This window comes from Wyeomyia smithii, chromosome 2 (assembly GCF_029784165.1).
Source record: "Wyeomyia smithii strain HCP4-BCI-WySm-NY-G18 chromosome 2, ASM2978416v1, whole genome shotgun sequence".
Classification (NCBI taxonomy): domain Eukaryota; kingdom Metazoa; phylum Arthropoda; class Insecta; order Diptera; family Culicidae; genus Wyeomyia; species Wyeomyia smithii.
Genome location: NC_073695.1, coordinates 233,251,425 through 233,270,188, shown reverse-complemented (window position 1 = coordinate 233,270,188; position 18,764 = coordinate 233,251,425). Strand labels below are relative to the sequence as shown.

General features: G+C 37.7%; 4 protein-coding genes across 8 annotated transcripts in view; 2 read left to right on the top strand and 2 right to left on the bottom strand.

Annotated features, from left to right (window-relative positions):
- The first annotated feature begins 465 nt into the window (after positions 1-465).
- On the top strand, positions 466-3,189 carry LOC129723077 (protein RER1). Of its 3 annotated transcripts, XM_055677038.1 has the most exons (6): positions 466-779; positions 847-895; positions 963-1,091; positions 1,155-1,356; positions 1,419-1,636; positions 1,845-3,189. In XM_055677038.1, the coding sequence occupies exons 3-6, from the start codon at positions 1,026-1,028 to the stop codon at positions 1,917-1,919; spliced, it is 561 nt and encodes a 186-aa protein (XP_055533013.1). In that variant the 5' UTR covers positions 466-779; positions 847-895; positions 963-1,025; the 3' UTR covers positions 1,920-3,189. The 3 variants fall into 3 exon arrangements, with proteins under 3 accessions (XP_055533013.1, XP_055533011.1, XP_055533014.1); XM_055677036.1 differs by having other exon boundaries at positions 466-895; XM_055677039.1 differs by lacking the exons at positions 466-779; positions 847-895 and having other exon boundaries at positions 944-1,091.
- A 912-nt stretch (positions 3,190-4,101) lies between these two features.
- On the bottom strand, positions 4,102-4,726 carry LOC129723076 (phosphopantothenoylcysteine decarboxylase). The gene has a single exon (XM_055677035.1). It carries the CDS (start codon positions 4,724-4,726, stop codon positions 4,133-4,135), a length of 594 nt encoding a protein of 197 aa, XP_055533010.1. The 3' UTR covers positions 4,102-4,132.
- Positions 4,727-4,738: 12 nt separating this feature from the next.
- Positions 4,739-5,011, bottom strand: LOC129723078 (cytochrome c oxidase assembly protein COX19). Its single transcript, XM_055677040.1, has one exon. It carries the CDS (start codon positions 5,009-5,011, stop codon positions 4,739-4,741), a length of 273 nt encoding a protein of 90 aa, XP_055533015.1.
- A 4,166-nt stretch (positions 5,012-9,177) lies between these two features.
- The window catches only part of LOC129720389 (atypical protein kinase C), a 261,544-nt gene continuing 251,957 nt past the window's right edge, over positions 9,178-18,764 (top strand). For 2 of the 3 annotated variants that reach the window (XR_008727256.1, XM_055671860.1), the window contains exons 1-3: positions 9,178-9,773; positions 11,392-11,846; positions 12,010-12,130. The gene's annotated coding sequence lies outside the window, so the exon portion shown is untranslated. The remainder of the gene's footprint in view (positions 9,774-11,391; positions 11,847-12,009; positions 12,131-18,764) is intronic. The other variant, XM_055671859.1, reaches the window with a different exon arrangement.

Genomic DNA, 18,764 nt, shown 5'->3' with positions numbered 1-18,764 from the left:
TTTGAAAGAATCGTTGCGATAGCTGGAGTGTAATCGTTTACGATTCTTTCGAGAGACACTCGCTATATGTTGCTCGCTCCGCATATAGCAGGCCATACTGAAACAAAATCATCAAAGAAAGCCACCATATATTTTTTTGCTCTATGTTGTCTCCTGCATACGTGAGAATGTGTAATTTTAATAGCGGTGGTTAGCTGGAATTGAAAGCTTATGAATAGCAAGTTCAGAAATGTTAGGATGACTGTTATGCGGTACGATTTTTTCCATCCTTGGGCCCAGCGAATACGGTGGAAAATGAAAAAGGTGAATTTCCAAAATCAAGTTTTCGGCAATTGAATCAAATGGTGAGCGTAAATTTCTCCAGTGCACAAAGAGTTATGAACGGTCTCCTTCAAAATTAGACCACAGTTTTGAAAGCTATTTTATACCGGTCGACCGCATCCGTCATTCTGCGGTGTCATCATCGACGATTCGTCGCTGATTGTCTTCTTCTGACAGATTGACGTGGTTCGCGGCGACGATTTTGGTTTTTCTTTCCCTGGTGCAATCGTTAGATTTTTCTGAATAGTTTCTCTGGAGGAAGAAAACAGCGGGTGATAGTGCTTCCGCGTTCACAAAGAGTGCTCTGGGAACCGGTGCAACTGTTCGGCGGGCTGAAACTTACGCGCACAGTCCCACTACTGGCGTTTCAATTATTCATCAGCCAAAGGGAGGCACTTCCAAGGATAGATAGCACCGAGTGCCCCTGACTGGCTGCTGGTTTAAAGTGGTGTCAGATGGTATTGTAATAATACTAGAGGAAGATTATAAAACTTTTGTGCTGAAGGTGACAGTTTTTTTTATTAGTTTTGGTTTTGCTGAAAAAATCGTGGAAGAGCACAACAGGCTTAAACCAGTGAGTATTTTGCGTTAATGGCGAAGTGGAAGAAGCAAATTTGATAAGCGATTGCTAATTGGATTAGGCAGCTAACAACAACTAGGCGAAGGCAAGATTTAAACACTGACCGTGGCATTCGAACGGCAGCATGATGGATGCGGAAGCAACCCCGAGTAGAAATGTAGTTTCGCTGTTCTTCAAACGGATCTCTCAGGTGCATAATTTATTTTGTTGATTAGACAAGCTGAAGCTCGACTAACTCAATTTTCCTTTGCAGCTTTACCAACTTCAGCTGGACAGATGGACGCCACATACTAAACTCCGGTGGGCGGCGGCGATCGGGCTGGTGTTACTGTTCCTTCTGCGAGTATTCACAAAGCAGGGCTGGTACATTGTGACCTACGCGCTCGGAATTTACCACCTGAATCTGTTTATAGCGTTCCTTACTCCCAAAATTGATCCGGCCTTGGATTTAGATGGTAAGTTGACTTCAACTGGAGAGACAAGGATTGCAGTGGTAATCTTGTGTCTATCTTTGCAGATGATCAAGGCCCAGAGCTACCCACCAAGTCCAACGAAGAATTCCGACCTTTCATCCGGCGGCTGCCAGAGTTCAAATTCTGGTACGCCATCAGCAAGAGTACCGTGATCGGAATCGTGTGTACATTCTTCGAGGTGTTTAACGTTCCCGTGTTCTGGCCGATACTGGTGATGTACTTCATCACACTGTTCTGCATCACCATGAAGCGGCAGATAAGAGTAAGTGGCAGCGTAGACACATTAACAATCATTTGCAACATTCGTGACGGCAGACTGGTTAATTGCTTTATGGCTGTCTGCACACCTGACGTAAAATGTGTCGATTCATTTCTAGTCTGTTTTATTAATAATAACTTTTCAACAATTGCCTTGAGTAGAATTAAATTCTTCCTGTAAATTAATAATGTTGCTGTTCTTTTTTCCACAGCACATGATCAAATACCGGTACTTGCCGTTCACCCACAGTAAGCCCCGCTACCAGACGGTGCCGACGGAAAAGTGACAATTAAAAGCACAAACTTTGCCATCAACAACATCGCAACTGTCAACCGGGTCGTCTGCCGCTTCTTCTGCTTCATCGTCCGTTATCAGCGTCACTGGCGGCACTGCGGCCACCGCTGCCTCGCTGGAACAGGTCTTCAAGGCCTCCGTGTCCGGAAGTTCCACAGCTGCCAACGTTAAAGCAGTACCCACCAGTTCACTGATTTCAACCGTCTAGCGAGGATGAGCCGTAAAACAACAGCAGGAAAAGCAACTTCGTTTCGGGCTTAGAGAAGGGTACCCTTGGTTCTGTAGTAGACTGCCGTTGCTTTTGGTTGGTTTGTTTTAAGATCAGTTCCTCTTTTCGGTTGTAGAAAAAGTAAAAGTAGTTAGACAGAAGGTGATGATGAGGATCGAGCTTTTCGCTTGTCACTAACATCTCCAAGCGAAACACGATCCACTGGCATTGATTTGCGCTTACATCGATCAACATTATTTTTTAAAGTTTTGTTTATTATCGGTAACAGTTTCATCCAGAATAGATAGCCGGGCTAAAGGTGAAACACATTTAGTTAATTTTTTACTTTCAATTTAGTTACTTTTGCAATGGCTGTTTCTAAATTTGTACAGATAACATCTTATTTCCAGAAGGAATCGTCAAACCAGATGAAACCTACAAATATTCAGTATGTCGTATAGTTATTATATTTCCCCTTTAGTTGATTAATCGTAGACGAACGTTGTTTTAGTTATAATCCTATCGTTTCTTTTTTCTACTTGAGTTTGCTTTAAAACCTTCGATGAAAAAAAAAAGTTTTTAGTTGTGTGAGCAGATTCGATAAAAACCAAAAAACAAACAGCAGTTATTCATGAAATGAAATTAGGAGCGAAAATACCAAAAGCGCAGTGTTTGTACGCACCACGACGATAGGATACCCTTGGTAATATTTCAATTACCCTTTCAGTAGTTTAGTTAAGTATGAAATATGTAATCTAAAATGGGAGTTTTTCTACCGTTTGGACCAGGGGTTAGGTGCAAGCGAATTTGTATATGGAACGAGTACGTAACGAAAAAGAAAAAGAAAAACAGGAACATATTTACGTCTTTTCGACTAAATCCGTGAGCAAACCTAGGTGAAAACTAACATCTTATCTTACAGGAAATACAGTATATACACAAAAAAAAAGCAAACAAACAAACACATTTATCATATGTGCAAATTGAAAGACCCAGCATTGTCATAAGAGAAATAAAAACTTGGATAACCAAATAAATATTGAAACCCAGAATATGCGATGCCTGATCAATCAAAATAATAACTTGAGAAATTCTACATTCCTTTTAAAAGTACAGAGAGTAAAGGCGAGGAGGAAACGGTGAGCTTTATGATTGTTTATCAATTTAATTATGGTTAGCGCACTTCTACCCCTGTCAAGATAAATACAACAGTCAAAATGAATGAAGTTGAAAGAAATCCCAATAGCCGTCGTTTAAGATTTTAGTTTTCAATTACATTAATAATCTATGTCTCGTTAACCTCGTAGCTCCAAAATAAAGGTATTCAACTCAAACGATGCCTGGTAGACTACAAAGATAGGCTTGTGCCTGTGTGTGTTGTCGAAAGTCTTAGATTTAGTAATTCTGCGTTTTCTCTCTCTCTCTCTCTCTCTCTCTTCAGTAGATGGTAGTATAGAACAACGAAGAATAGTTAGGAAATAAACCAAAGTGAAATTCCCTGTAGTTCCAACAATAAGTAACTAGTCCCAGCTTTTAAATAGATGGTTCAATAATGAACAAAATCAGGATGTACAGCATCAGGAATCAATAATAGGCGGAATAATACTGCATCATAGAGCGACCACTGACTACAATCCATGCTGTGGAATTCAAAAAAGAGGAAGAAAACTAACTAGCTAAGCAACGACCATCTAAATGGTTTGACGTAGACGAAAATCTCAGAACACCTGAATGCTGAAGATGCCAGCAAAGTGAGAATGGAAGGAAGACATAAAAAATCTACCGATATTACTTGCATAACTGAATGATTCCGTTTACCGTAGCTATAACTGAAAATGCGTCACGTTGAGCAGTTGCACATACGGGATGCTTGAAATTTGAACGCCAACTACTCGGATGTTTTTGACGCTACGTTCGGTTCGGCTGTACGCCAACAAAATAATTATACAAAAAACAACTCCACAGATAACAATCGTTAGCAATATTGTATTTAAATACTAAAACTTCAATGATTCCCTTAAATTAGCATCCGTCAGCCACCGCAGCACTTCAGAGACAATCGTGTCCACCTCCGCCATCGCACCTAGCCCAGTATCGCCGCACATAAGCGTTTTCGCCACACAGGGAATCTCTCGCAGACCCCACGAGCGCAACGTTTCAATCTGTCCGGCCGTAATGGGATGTTCCCACATACGGGTATTCATAGCCGGGCAGAAAAACAATGGCTTCGAGAAATCCCAAGCGCGTACCGTGCAGAGCAGCAGATTGTCGCACAACCCCTGGGCTATCTTTGCCAGACTGTTAGCATCGAGCGGTGCTATGACCATTATGTCTGCCCATTTTCCAAGCTCGATATGTAGAACCGGATCGCCTCGCCCCTTCCAGCTGGTCCATTCGTCTTCATCTCGGTAAATGTGTGCGACGTTGGCAGGAATGTCTTCGGTGGAGAAAAAGTGCTCTGCGTGTTTCGTCACAACAATCCTAATGTTTAAATCCCTTCCAGACTCACGTAATTTTGAAACTAGCACCGGAAGTTTGATAGCCGCTACACTACCGGTGCAAGCAATTAGAATGTTTGCTGCTTGCGACATTTTTGCTTGTATTTAGATTGTTTTGCTCTGCTTGTCACCGGTTTCACTATCACTAAATCCAAGTTTGGAGAAATCTTCTTTGGCCATTAAATTGTGGTCCATGCGGCACTGCAGATAGGCTCGGCACTCCTGTCGGCAGGCGGAATTGTCGTCGTTGTTCGTTCGTAGGCAACGCATGTAGTACAACATCAACTTCTTGCATTGGCCCTCGTGGTCCAATGGGAAACTACCTTTTTCCGGAGCAGTGGGAATGAACTTTTTCTGGCCAAATGTCATAGACGTCATCTCAGCACACTGGCAGGACCATGAGCAGTGGGTTACTTTGGCCTGAATTAATAAGAGCAATGATCAGCCGTGTCATGTTTTTTGAAATTTATGGCTTTAGCAAGTTACGTAAAATACAGTTTAAATATTAGAATAAATTGTTAATATAGTTATCACCTATTTAATCAAAAGAATTTGCAAGTAATTTGTAACATAGCCTTATAATGTATTATGTGTAAAACAAAAATATAGAGGAATAAAAACAATTACACATTTACCGAATTTGAACAAGAATAAAAACTTTATTTGATCCCGGTTTTTTAGCTTCAGCCCCGGTTACACGAACTGCACTGAAAAAAAAAATTATAAATAATATTTTCAAAACGGTTTTTGAACTGGATTTTTATCTATACAGTAAGGTCGTTTTTTACGCGGTTTTTTACGCGGGTTGCTTTCCTCTATTACTCGAAAACGGTACAAGATATTGACCTCGTTTCAATCACGTTTTCTGTTTTAGGCCACGAGTGATTATATATCAGTTTTCAAAAAAATTCACAATTTTTGGTGTAAATACTGAAAATTTAAAATATTGCATTTTGGTCTCTAGATTGGCCACTATCGTATTCAAACGAAGTTTAAACGTTTTAGGACGGTTTTCTTCGTTATATTAGCAACTCAAAAAAGTCGTTTTTAACGCGGGCACATACAAATTTGGAACGCATACCCCGCATAAAAAACGACCTTAGTGTACTAATTTTTATATATCATCAAAAAAGTCGGCGTTTGCTGGGCAAAACCTGATTTTAAAAATAATATATTGCTGTCCTTCGGTTTGAATGACAGTTCACCAATGTATCAACTGTCATACAGGTGATTGAGAGCAATTTCTATTAGCTATTTTCGAGCACGTTACACACTGCCAGTTTTTCTTCGAGCTCAAAAGGAGCTATTATTGTCATTTGTCCCTTTGCTCATCCAACCCATAAAATCGAAAAAAAAACGAAATATAATGTCCATCAGTGATTATTTATTTTTGTATGAGTTACTCAAAACGAGATGCGCGTAATGTCACCCCATTTTCTTAACCGGGTGTGATATGTTATGGTCTAAGTATCAATTGTTGTACGGAATATTTTAAAACCAGTTTATGTAGGTCAAACAATGTCTTCTAATTTTTAAAACTGATCTCATTATATTTTTTTCTTTGCAGCCTGTAAAAATTGAAAACTAATTGCGGTGGTGGTGGATAATGTGCGTATTGTGAGCGCTCCGTAAAAACGACATTCCGCCGATTAACGACAAATCTGTCATTGGCTGCTGAATTGAGAGGAGAAGATGCGTCAGAGATGCCAGATGTTTTAGAAAAATGTCTGCAACTGCTCGAAAAACCGGAAAAGTCTGCTAGAAATCTTAAAAAAATCTATGCGTGATTCTGAATAAAATTCGCTCACGCAGGCAAACGTCTGCAAAAATCTACACACATTTTGAGAAAGTCTGTGTAAATGTAAGGAGACTCTAACAAACATCCTCAGAAACTATTGAAAATCTGCGAAACAAGTAAAATTTGCTGCAGACGGACTCTAAAAATCTGCATTTTGCAGATAAATCTGCACATCTGGTTTCCCTGGAGTGCGCACGCGTGAAATTGTATATCACTATACACTAAGGTCGCTTTTCACGCGGGTTTTTTACGCGGATTCCAGAATTTACGCGGTTTTTTACGCGGCACGTATCCCCCGCGTAAAAGCGATTTTAGTGTATAATATGGCCAAACGTCTTTATTGTGCTTGTATTTGTTGCCATTCAAAAGTAAGCTAAACTAAAACTTTATCTAAATTTAAATTAAGTTCAAAATCCTTGTATAGGAAAGACAGTTATTTAATGAAATTATCATAATCCAGGTTAAACGAGCTAGAAAATTACAAAACGTAAGTTAAATAACAATTTAATATCAGATTCTATACTATATCTTAATCGATCGTTTGCAGGAAACTTCAATTTGAAGCGCAATAAATCACTTATAAAATTTCGGAACTCGATTTCTATTCGTTGCTAAGGCAACAGTGCAAATTCAAATTTCAGAAAAAAATTAAATATTCCTGCAATTTTCATTTTTTCAAAATATAATAGTATATTTATTTATTGTTTTTCATCTCCGAAAAAAATCTACTAATCTTGGTTTAACCTAGTTTCTAATCCTATTTTTAATAGTAGTTTTCGACATTCTAAATTCGCGAACACTGCTAACGTCGTATATTTCTAAACATACATTTTATACACTATTGCAATTTAAGGTGCCATACCATAAATGGTACTATTTTTTTAAATTTGGAAATAAATCATAAACAGTTACCAATCTTTGTACCGATTTTGTCATTAGGGGTCTTCACATCGAGCTCGTATACAAATACCCAGCCGTAAACTGTGTATCTCCCATTACTCGTCAATGGAGGTGAGTATTTTTACGGCTGGGTATTTGTATACGAGCTTGACATGAATACCCATATTATGATCTTTTGTTTCCGAGACAATACGAGCGAAAATCTGGTAAAACCTGGCTTAATTTTCTGTATCATAAATTCACAAAAAGGAATTTTGTTCCTTCCCTTAGAGCTTCAGTATTTACTAGGGGTCTTCACATCGAGCTCGTATACGAATACCCAGCCGTAAACTGTGTATCTTCCATTACTCGTCAATGGAGGTGAGTATTTTTACGGCTGGGTATTTGTTTACGAGCTCGACATGAATACCCACACACTTATTCTCGTTTTAATTGTTCAGTAATTTTTATTACGGTCATGTTCAGTAAATTTGAAAAAATACTGATCATTTTGTAATTTCCTCAAAAATAACTGATGTCGGTTAAAGTTTTTACCGAATTACCGTTATACAAAAGGCACTTGACGAGCTCAGCAAAAAACATTGCTGACCTTTTCTGTAAACTAATGTATGTTCTGCACTTTCATAAAGTTCAGTTAATATTTGACGATCTGTCAGCACCTACCTAGGCGTTGCTGAAAACCCTTCAATTAATTTACTGAATTCTTGATGTTTGTTACTATACTGTTCGGCAATTTTCCTGCATCTGTCAAAACGTAACATCAAAAGTCCGTCATTTTGCAAATATTCAAAGAGCTTCGAAGTTGAGTTTTTAAAGTGTTTCGCGTGTGATTTTCAAAAAAAAAATTAAAATGGATATCGTACCTTCAAATCTACAAGAAAACGACGTGGAAGTACACGATCTATTCTAGTTGTTATTTATCGATTATTTCTAGTTGTTATTTATCAAATATGTACGTATTTGTGTATTTTAGTTGGATGTTTCATATCATGGCACACCCGCAACAATGATTTCACCCAAGATTCTATCTATTACGATTGAGATAATGCAAATCATTCCAGTCAGCATATGGAAATTTTTCCACCACAGGAGAGCAGTTTACTAGAAGCGTGCAATAAAAAGCCTATATTCATCATAACATTAAACGTATCAAGTTTTTACTTGAATGTGCTGGGAACACCAGTATAATCGATCCAAACAATCCGAAATACCTTCATGAAATTATTCAACGGTTGTAATAGCAGCTTTCACAATGGTCGTTTTTATTTTTCTCTTTTCGCTGTACGTTTACAGAACGCTCGGTAATTTTTGACGAATCGTCAGCTTTGTAAATTTACAAAACGCTCGGTAATTCGTGACGAATAGTCAGCATTGTAAATACCGACTCATGCAGCAATTTTGGATGAACACTTTATGGGTATTCATGTCGAGCTCGTAAACAAATACCCAGCCGTAAAAATACTCACCTCCATTGACGAGTAATGGAAGATACACAGTTTACGGCTGGGTATTCGTATACGAGCTCGATGTGGAGACCCCTCTTGTAAATTTTCACTGAGCTATCTTATATGTTTGACGTTTCAGCGAGAATGAAAAATTACCGAACACTCGAACTGAACTGATCGCTGATGGCTCAGCTGTGGAGAACTCGTTGAAAAGATGGCTGAGTTCGGTAAAAGAAACTAAGTGTGATACTGTTTATTTGAGTAAATAATATATTTCAAACTTTCCAGGTAAAACTAACAAACTATACCTTGTTTCATTTACTTTGACGAAATTTACCTTTTTCAGCAGAAACTGTCAAACATGTGAAATTCCGTCAGTCTCGGCCGCACGCACACACGCTCACCGATACGCTATCCATCAGCTCTGGAAGTTCGAGACCCGCGGTGTTCTAGTTTTTTTTCTGCTCGCCAAATTTCAGTGTTGTCTTGTTAATTTTTCGAATTTTCTTCCGCCGAAACCCGCAACAAATTGTTAGAAAAGCAAACGCCGGAGTGCTTTCGTATAATTTCGCTTGTATTTCAGTTAAATTAGCTTGCTGCGTTTTCGCAATTGCTTTCTTCGAACGTGGCTTCGTTCCGTCGGTCGCAGTAGTTTGTATTGTTTACATTTTTTCGGGAGCTATAGAATTGGCTTGTTTTTAACGGTAGTGTACAGTGTAGTAAATATAGTGCCTTATATTTGGTGCTAATAGTGAAGAAATGTTTCCTGTTATCTGAGCAATAATAATATCCAAAGTGCAATTGTGTGAACCGCTGATTGATTTGTGTGATCAGCCAGGCGAGAAGCGACGACGACCACGAACACCGGAAGAAAAAAAGAAGCAAAAAAAATCATACAAGAACGAAGGGAACGGCGGACGACGGTTGCCACCACCACCTGTTAGAACTGGGAGTGCGCCGTAAGCGGAGTTTGGTCGAAAAAGCAGTGCGGGGATTGGTAAGTGCCAAACCACAAACGTTTTGTTATTATTTCGCTGTGTATCCCGTTGCTTTCGCTATCTTGGCAACGCTCGAAATGGTCGGGAACTGGCGCTAACGGGGTTAAGCCAAGCAATCGACATTCGGCTAAGGTGCAGTGCGAAGTGAGTTACCTGCACGAGGAATTCGGAACGAGGTCTATTGTTAGAATGCAACTATGAGTCATTACTAATAAATCGTAGTCGCTTGAATGTTTATTTTTGCGTTTTCTCATGCAGTATCATTAAGATAAAATCTTCCAATTGTTTGTTTGTTGTCATGAGGAATCATTATAGCAGTTACTCCGAGCCTGTTCGATTTCACTGATGCTTTATACTTTTTAATTTTTTTTTGGAAAATTATTTTGAATCATACACCTAGGTAATGATAAATCCCACAAAAAAAACCAAAACAACAAAACATTAAGAAACATTTAAAAATCTGGCTTGGTTTTTTTTCGGAAAAAACTCAAATTTCCCCAAATGGATCGGGTTTGATAAATCGTCCTATTCCTAGGATGATTCAAAATTAAGGCAACATTTCTACGATTCAGGATTTGATTTTTATATTTTTCTACAGTTTTTGATTATATTGCTAGCAATCACGAATAATGTTCTACTATACAAATTGACCTTTTTTGTAATTTAAATATGTAAGATTTTTTACGCGAGTTGCTTTTTACATTACCCAAAAATCGGTATAAGATATTTCCATCACGTTTTCCATTTTAGGCCAAATGAAACCATATATGCGTTTTCAACAAAAACAAAACGATTTTTGGTGTAAATACTGAAAAAATAAAATATTGCATTTTGGTCTCTAGATCGACCACTATCATGTTCGAAAGAAATCTAAATATATTCGGACGGTTTTCTTCGTTATATTTTATTTGTTGAAAATACTCCTGCTTACAGATTTTTAAGAGCCATTCCATATGTGCAGCTTAGTTACATAGTTTTACTCGTTATGAAATATTTTTACGGTATTCTGCAAAAACTGATAACGTAGAAAATAACTCTAACAAATCTGGCTGAGGAAATTAAAACCAAGAACCTAAAATCCTATTATCAGAGTCATGGTTTCATGTTGTTTTCAATAATTATCATGTATAAGGTATGTTAGAAATAGTTTTAAAAATCATAAATATTATCTTTCATTCTAAAAGTTTTTTCAAGTTTTTAAGTGTAAAAAAACAAAAATAATCAGGAACAAACTTTTATAAACTATTGAATGTGGTATAGAGTATCGGCTCTTTTATCGTTTTTTATTGTCCTGTTATCGTCCAGGGGGTCATAGAAAATTAATGCTCTGTAATTTAAAGAACCATCATGCAAGACAATAATGCTCTAGGACATCAGTTACCCCTTGACGATAATTGGACAAACCTGAAGATAATAGAGCCGATACTTTAATTAATTCAATTTTCATTGGAAAATAAATTGTTCTGTTTCTCTGCGAAATCCAAAATTTTCTATTTGTAATGTTGTCTAATACATGATTTCTGAAAATTTTCAATTTTCCAACTTGTTATATTATGATTCTTTATTTCTTTAACAGTAATAATTCTATAACCCTATACTTGTTCTCTTTTTTTCCAGCAAAAAATTGACACCATCGAAGTTACATTCCAATTTTCACACCCACCTGGAGCAGAAAGCATCATTCCGTTTGCAAACATTCCACTGATCGCGGGCTCCGAGTGGCGATAAGAATTTTCACGCCAGCTAGCAAGCATCGCAAACACGCTAATTGAACAATCGCAATCCGTCCACACATCTTTTCCCGAACGTTTCTGTTGGGTCGTCCCTCCGAGGGTTAACGAAGCAGGTAACGGAACACGAAACAGTGGTAGCAAAAAAAGCAAAGAAAAATGCCCATCCAAATCAACAACGACAGTAACAATAGTGGCGGTGGCGGTGGTGGCGCCAGCTCCGAAATCAAGGTGAAAATCGCCTACAGTGGTGAAGTGATGATCACCTATATCGTCGAAAGCATCACCTACGAAGGAATCTGCCGGGAGATACGCCAGATTTGTCGCTTCGCTCCGGATCAGGTTAGTAATCGGGTGGAATGGAACGCTTGTTTCCGAACAAACTGTGGGTTATGATTCGTTAGCTTTAGTTCACCACTGGCGTTCGGGGATGGTGGCTTCCTGGTGGACAGTAAGGCTAATTCGGTTTTCATTTTTTAATTCTCGGCTTTCCTTTTCGGTCCAGGTTTTTACTATGAAATGGGTTGACGAGGAGAACGATCCGTGCACGATTCAATCCGATTTGGAGCTGGACGAAGCAATCCGGCTGTACGAGGTTAATCGAGACTCAGAGCTTGTTATACACGGTGAGTGGATATTTGTCTGCTGAAAGCACAATCCCATTCAAAATTATGTTCATATTTTTATTTAAAATATGCTTACTCATTTCACCCTTTTTTAAATTACGAATGTATTAAATTTGCAATTGAAACCATTCCACGACTAAGACAATGTGTTGAAACATTGCAATGAGCCTGACGAAACTGAAAAATATAATGAATGAATTGAAGCTGGAATTGCCTGAAGATAAAATTTAATCATTCATTAAATTTGACGGTATTCAAGATACAAACAAAATTTATTATGATTTTAGAAAATTCGGAATTTTCATTGTTTGAAACTTAGAATTTTCAATTCTAGAATACCTAACGCAATATTTTTTTCATTTTAGGATTTCAGTATTTTTCAAGTTTTTTTTTATTTTTATGCTTCGCAAATCAATTGATTTTTAAACTTGAAAAACTCCCGAATTTCGGATTTTATAGACATTCTACACTTTTGAATTCGCGATTTAAAATTTGGCGCTTCAGAATTCTTAACTCCATGATTTTTTACATTTTTGAATCTTTGGATAGAGAAATTTTAGGATTATGAGATGTTTGATAATACAGATTTGGGAATTTATTATCACAAGACTTAAAAAAGGGAATTGACATTTGAACTTTTCGATGCTATGGTTTATGGATTTTAGATTAGGTATAAGAATTTTAATATTTTTAGAATTAAACAGTTTTGAACTATCATTTTCATAATTTCTTGATTTAAAACTTGCATAAATTTGACACTGCAAGACATTGAATATCAGAATTTTTGTGGATGTTTATTTTTTTATTTGTCAGTGATTTCTAGTGGCTTATATGGTTATAGTCAGTGGTTTATATGGAAGAAGTGTAAAGAAATTTAGTGCTAGCAGTGTCATATTATTTTAAAACTGTTTTTTTAGCCATTTAAGTGATGCGGCAACATTGATGTCAATAGTGGAGGCATCATTTTTGCAACCTATTATAAAGTTGCACATTGTTTAATTATTCTCAATCAATCTGGGAAAAAATGTTCGATTTCAAAATTTACACTGGTCATCTCCTGGAACCGCTATTATTTTTAACTTAACATTTTACCAATTCATTAAGAAACTTGTTTTCAATTGTCAGCGTCAGTGCCAATCATGAGATAAATAATAACCCTGTCCTTTCTTCAATGTAACCGTTATGTCTTGTGGATGTGCAGGGATGCTCTCGGCTTCTGTTTTTTTTTTCAATAATTCATGTTGTTTTCAAAGTTGTGTGTCTCCGTTTCTAACTTAAGGGGTATGAATAAAAAGACCAGAGGAGATGACCGATCATTTCCTTCACTTCATTGTAGCTCTCTTTATCTTCTCCTATTTAAATTTTATATTTCTAATAAACCCGGCAAACGTCGTCCTGCTCATTTTTTTTTCTAATTTTCAAATTAATTGTAAGCATCGAAGTCATGGAGATTCTTGATTGATTCCACGTACTATCAAAGATCGATTTCTCTATGGTCTGTAAATCCATGACGAATTGGATACATTATTGGATAAGTTCAAATTCAAAAGGCAAATCGTGGCTTTTGGATGCTCTGCATGTAGGTTTCGAAGTATGACCCGCTAGATAGTTAATCTCAACTGGTACTTCTACATTATCAATCGCTAACAATTGTTTCGAGAAAATTTCTGTAATCAGATGCTGGAACAGCGAAATCTACTGAATAAAACTTATTAAATAATCAGAAAGGTATGCTGTCAAAGCCACGACCGCAAGTTTGACCCAAAACTACTTATGCAGCCTTAGGTTACATAGTTATATTGGATGCATTGTTGCATTCGAGAGTTGTTGCAAATGACAAGTTCGAAACAAACTTCTCTTCAATAATACTTTGATTTTTACCTTAATATTATGATAAATTAAATATGTAGTGCGTCATCTCGATTACGGAAATACCCATATTGGGTTTTCTAAATACCATTTACAAATTTTTTGCGTATGAAAACCTCCACATGCCAAATTTGGTTCCATTTACTGCAGTATTTGTGTTTCATTTGTATACAAGGCCCATCTTCCAGGAAATAGAGGGTGTCAAACTACCTCAAAAATATTTTCTGCTTTCAAAAACTTACGCATGCCAAATTTGGTTTTATTTGTTTAATTATTTCACGAGTTATATAAAATTTGTGTTTCATTTTTATGGGAGAGAGGGATCTCTAACTACCACATAAATATTTCTTGCTCCCAAAAACCTTTACATGTCGAATTTGATTCTATGTGCTTGCTCAGTTCTCGAGTTTTGCAGAAACTTGTGTTTCATTTGTATGGGACCCCTCCCTTCCGGAGTAGGGATGGATGTCAAACTACTTGAGAGGCCTATTGATACCTTGAACAAAGCTGGAATTTATAAAATTGCATGCAGTCAATGTGATATGGTTTACATTGGACAAACTAAACGTAATCTAGGGATATGTTTCAAAAAACATTTTGCAGAAGTCACAAAAGCAAGTAAAATTTCAAAAAATGCCCCACCACACCTCTGCAAATCAAAAGTGGTTGAACATATTTTTAACGAGGAACATCCACTAACTTGGGCATATTCACCTGCTCCGCCCCGTTAATTATTTATGGAAATTAGACGTAGCTGAAAGTTTATCAATTTATAAACAACACTCATTCACGCTTCTCAACAAAGACGCAGGTAACCACCCCTCACGGCTATGGCATGGCCTCATGGAAGTGATATTGGTTACACAGCAAACGTTACATCTTCTCTTAGCGCAGCGCATTTCGACCTGCCTCGAATATAGAAATCGTTCAAATGATTTAAATATTAATTTAATCAAGTAATTTAACGCTAGCTGCGGAATACCAAGACCTTTGTCCACAGGAAAAGCATTTTACAGGTACGTAGTATTGTTATTAAATGGCGTAATGTCTTACGAAAAGACATAGTTATTGTTTGTTGAACCCATGGTATTAAAAACATATTTAAAACTAGTAAAACGAACTTGTTCTCGAATTGAAGTTGTATTACCGATGAAAACCAACTTCAAACACAAAATTACACCACACGTTTTCAATAGCGCTTGGAGCACACTTATATGACTACTTTCATCGTGACTTTTTCTAACATGTTTTGTGTGTTACTTGGGTAACAACCAATGCAAATATTTAGAATTTGTATATTTTTTCATACAAACCACGTACAGCATCTTTATTGTTGGTTCAAACCGATTCCGAATTGTAGAATTTAATACGTTTCGAAATTTAATAGACAAACCACTTGTGCGTGGCCTAAAAAAATGTTATTAAAATGTTTTTGTATTTCCCTCACTTAAACCACACATATTTGTGCGTGGCCCCAACAGTCTTCTTATGGTGTGCTGATTTGACCTATCCCCGACGGGTGATACAGCATGGCATTACCTGATATTAAAACTTAGATTACAGTTTAACGATATGTATGTGTTCGGCAGGGTATCCTTTCAGATTTTTTTGCTTTAAACAACTTGGTTACCCCATCTTAGCCAATTAAATTTCATGGAATACTCCTTTATAGAGAAAATAAACCATTTTTCATCATCAGACTATTTATAACAGCAGGGATCAAAAGGAGGGAATTCGATTTTTTTACCTCATAAGTGCTCGGCAGGGTACCCGGGTACGCACAAAATGACATGCTTCTTATTTTTTCAATTCTTGACCGATTTTCGGTTCTTGGCTTGTCAAAAGATCCAATCTTTCCATTCTTCCAAAATCGGTCAAAAATTAGAAAAGTTAGAAGCATGTTATTTTGATGGGTACCCGGATACCCTGCCGAGCACTTACGGGTGTTAAATTGTGTTTGGCCCCAACGGCAATCTCACTATCTGTTGGTATAAGGCGGTACCATAGCTTAGCTTAGCTTGACTGATTGCACATATCAATGGTTGCACTCCGTGATTGATCAGAATCAGTGAAATTGCAATGTGAATCAACTGAATGGGGCTGGGAGTGAACGACAATTCTCATTGTACAAGTTTTAGTGACTCAATACTTTTAAGGATCAATAACGACGCCGGCCACGTCCTTGCAATCAGGTGGGAAGAGGGAAAAAAATGTAGGCGTGACCTTTGTTATTCAGAGACCGTGTTAAACTCTGCATCTCCACAAAGGTCACAGGAAGGAGGTTTTGTTAGTTGGGAAGGGTAAGGTGGATCAGGATTCACCTTGATAAGTGATGCGATCATACATGTAATCTATACTCGTCGCTATTGGACTATTACCGGTTAATTCTCCGTTCAGTCGGCTGGTTAGAGATGCACATTTGATTTGTTTATATTTGGTACCGGTTTAAACTAGCAGACATTAATAATGCTGTGGTGTGTGTGGTTTAATTCACTAGAGCACAAGACTGCTCAACTTCCCAATTTTAGACCGATTCCAACCAACAAACATACGTCCAGTGAGTGATATATTTCAGTGATCTGATAAATACTTTGCTACAAGATGTGGTTCTGATTTATACCATTATACCACTGGAAGGCCGTTCGGACCACTCACAAATTTGTGGTGTTCACTTGAGAGAAACTCAAGTTATCATATTTACAAAGCCTAATAGTCTGATCAGGAATAACCGTGGTGAACAATGCGTTAGGATATATGTTGGTATGAAACGGTACCATATATGAAAAAGCTAATTATGCATCGGCTGAACAGATAATAAATAAGAAATACTTATCAATATAGTATCAATTATATGAATGACGGCATCACTTATCAAAATGAATTATGATCTAACGTACCCTTCCATACTAACAAAAATCCTCTTTCTGTGACCTTTGTGGAGATGCAGAGGTTGAAACAATCTTTAAACAGAAAGGATACGCCAACATCCTTTTCCTCTTTCCACCTGATTGCACGGACATGACCGGCGTACGCCGTGTCAAAGTGGCAAATTATACAAGTTCAATGCACCTAGGGTTTCTCTCCACCAAAAGCTAGCTTATGGTCTAAGCTTTCAAATGATTTTTGAAGTAGAATGCTTCTCTCAGGAAGTTCGGTTACATAGGGATGTGAAATGAAAATCTAAAAGTAGGAGGGTGGTATTCAAGACACGACCGCATGACGTTGACTACCGTATTCTTAAAAAAAAAATATTCCATTGGAGCAAATAGTAGAGGAAATTGCAACGCTTCTTTTACAAAACTTCTGTAACAAAATTTCGAGGCTCCAAAAGGTACCAGTTTCTGATTATTCTCGTCCAGAATTCCAGCCATTTTAGTATTTTGCAGTAGCCATTTATTACTAACAGCCACCAGCATAACGGGTGAAACCGGCACGAGATGACCGGTACTATTTTGTCTTTCCTCCTTTCAGCTGCTAACACCTAGCGTCCGTATGTATCCGATACGGTTTAATAATGAAACTGATGGGGTGAAATGTTCGAACGATACGTTTTATACCAAGGCTTCGTCAGATAAATAGAAAGTGGGATGGGCTACATAGCTGATGGAATGGTAGAGACAAATGTTTCTTGAAAGCTGCGCCGGCCGCTGTCATAATATTGACACCAACACAAACATGCATTTTTGCAAGGTTTTTTCCGCTAGCAGCAGCATTTGGTAAAACAGAAAATTCAATTTGCCGCTTCTGTAACAAAATTTAGAGGCACCAAAAGGTGCCAGTTGCCGATTACATTGTTGTTTTCTGGTTAATCTACTAAAAGCCACCAGAATAACGGGTGAAACCGGCACGAGATGACCGGTACTATTTTGTCTTTCCTCCTTTCAGCTGCTAACACCTAGCGCTGTCGTGAAATAACCATCAACATAAACATACATTTTTGCAAGGTTTTTTTTCCGCTAGCAACAGCAATTGTAAAACATAAAATTCAACTAACCGCTTCTATTATAAAACTGCGAGGCACCAAATGTCCAGTTGCCGATTTCTTGTTTACTGGTTTACGTCCAGAATTACAGCCATTTTAGTACTCTGCAGTAGCCACCAGCATCACGGGTCAAACCGGCACGAGATGACCGGTACTATTTTGTTTTTCCTCCTTTTAGCTGCTAACACCGAGCGTCCGTATGTATCCGGTACGGTTTAATAATGAAACTGATGGGGTGAAATGTTCGAACGATACGTTTTATACCAAGGCTTCGTTAGATAATTAGAAAATGGGATGGGCTACATAGCTGATGGAATGGTAGAGACAAATGTTTCTTGAAAGCTGCGCCGGCCGCTGTCATAATATTAACACCAACACAAACATGTATTTTTGCAAGGTTTTTTCCGCTAGCAGCAGCATTTGGTAAAACAGAAAATTCAATTTGCCGCTTCTGTAACAAAATTTAGAGGCACCAAAAGGTGCCAGTTGCCGATTACATTGTTGTTTTCTGGTTAATCTACTAAAAGCCACCAGAATAACGGGTGAAACCGGCACGAGATGACCGGTACTATTTTGTCTTTCCTCCTTTCAGCTGCTAACACCTAGCGCTGTCGTGAAATTAACATCAACATAAACATACATTTTTGCAAGGTTTTTTTTCCGCTAGCAACAGCAATTGTAAAACATAAAATTCAACTAACCGCTTCTATTATAAAACTGCGAGGCACCAAAAGGTGCCAGTTGCCGATTTCTTGTTTACTGGTTTCCGTCCAGAATTCCAGC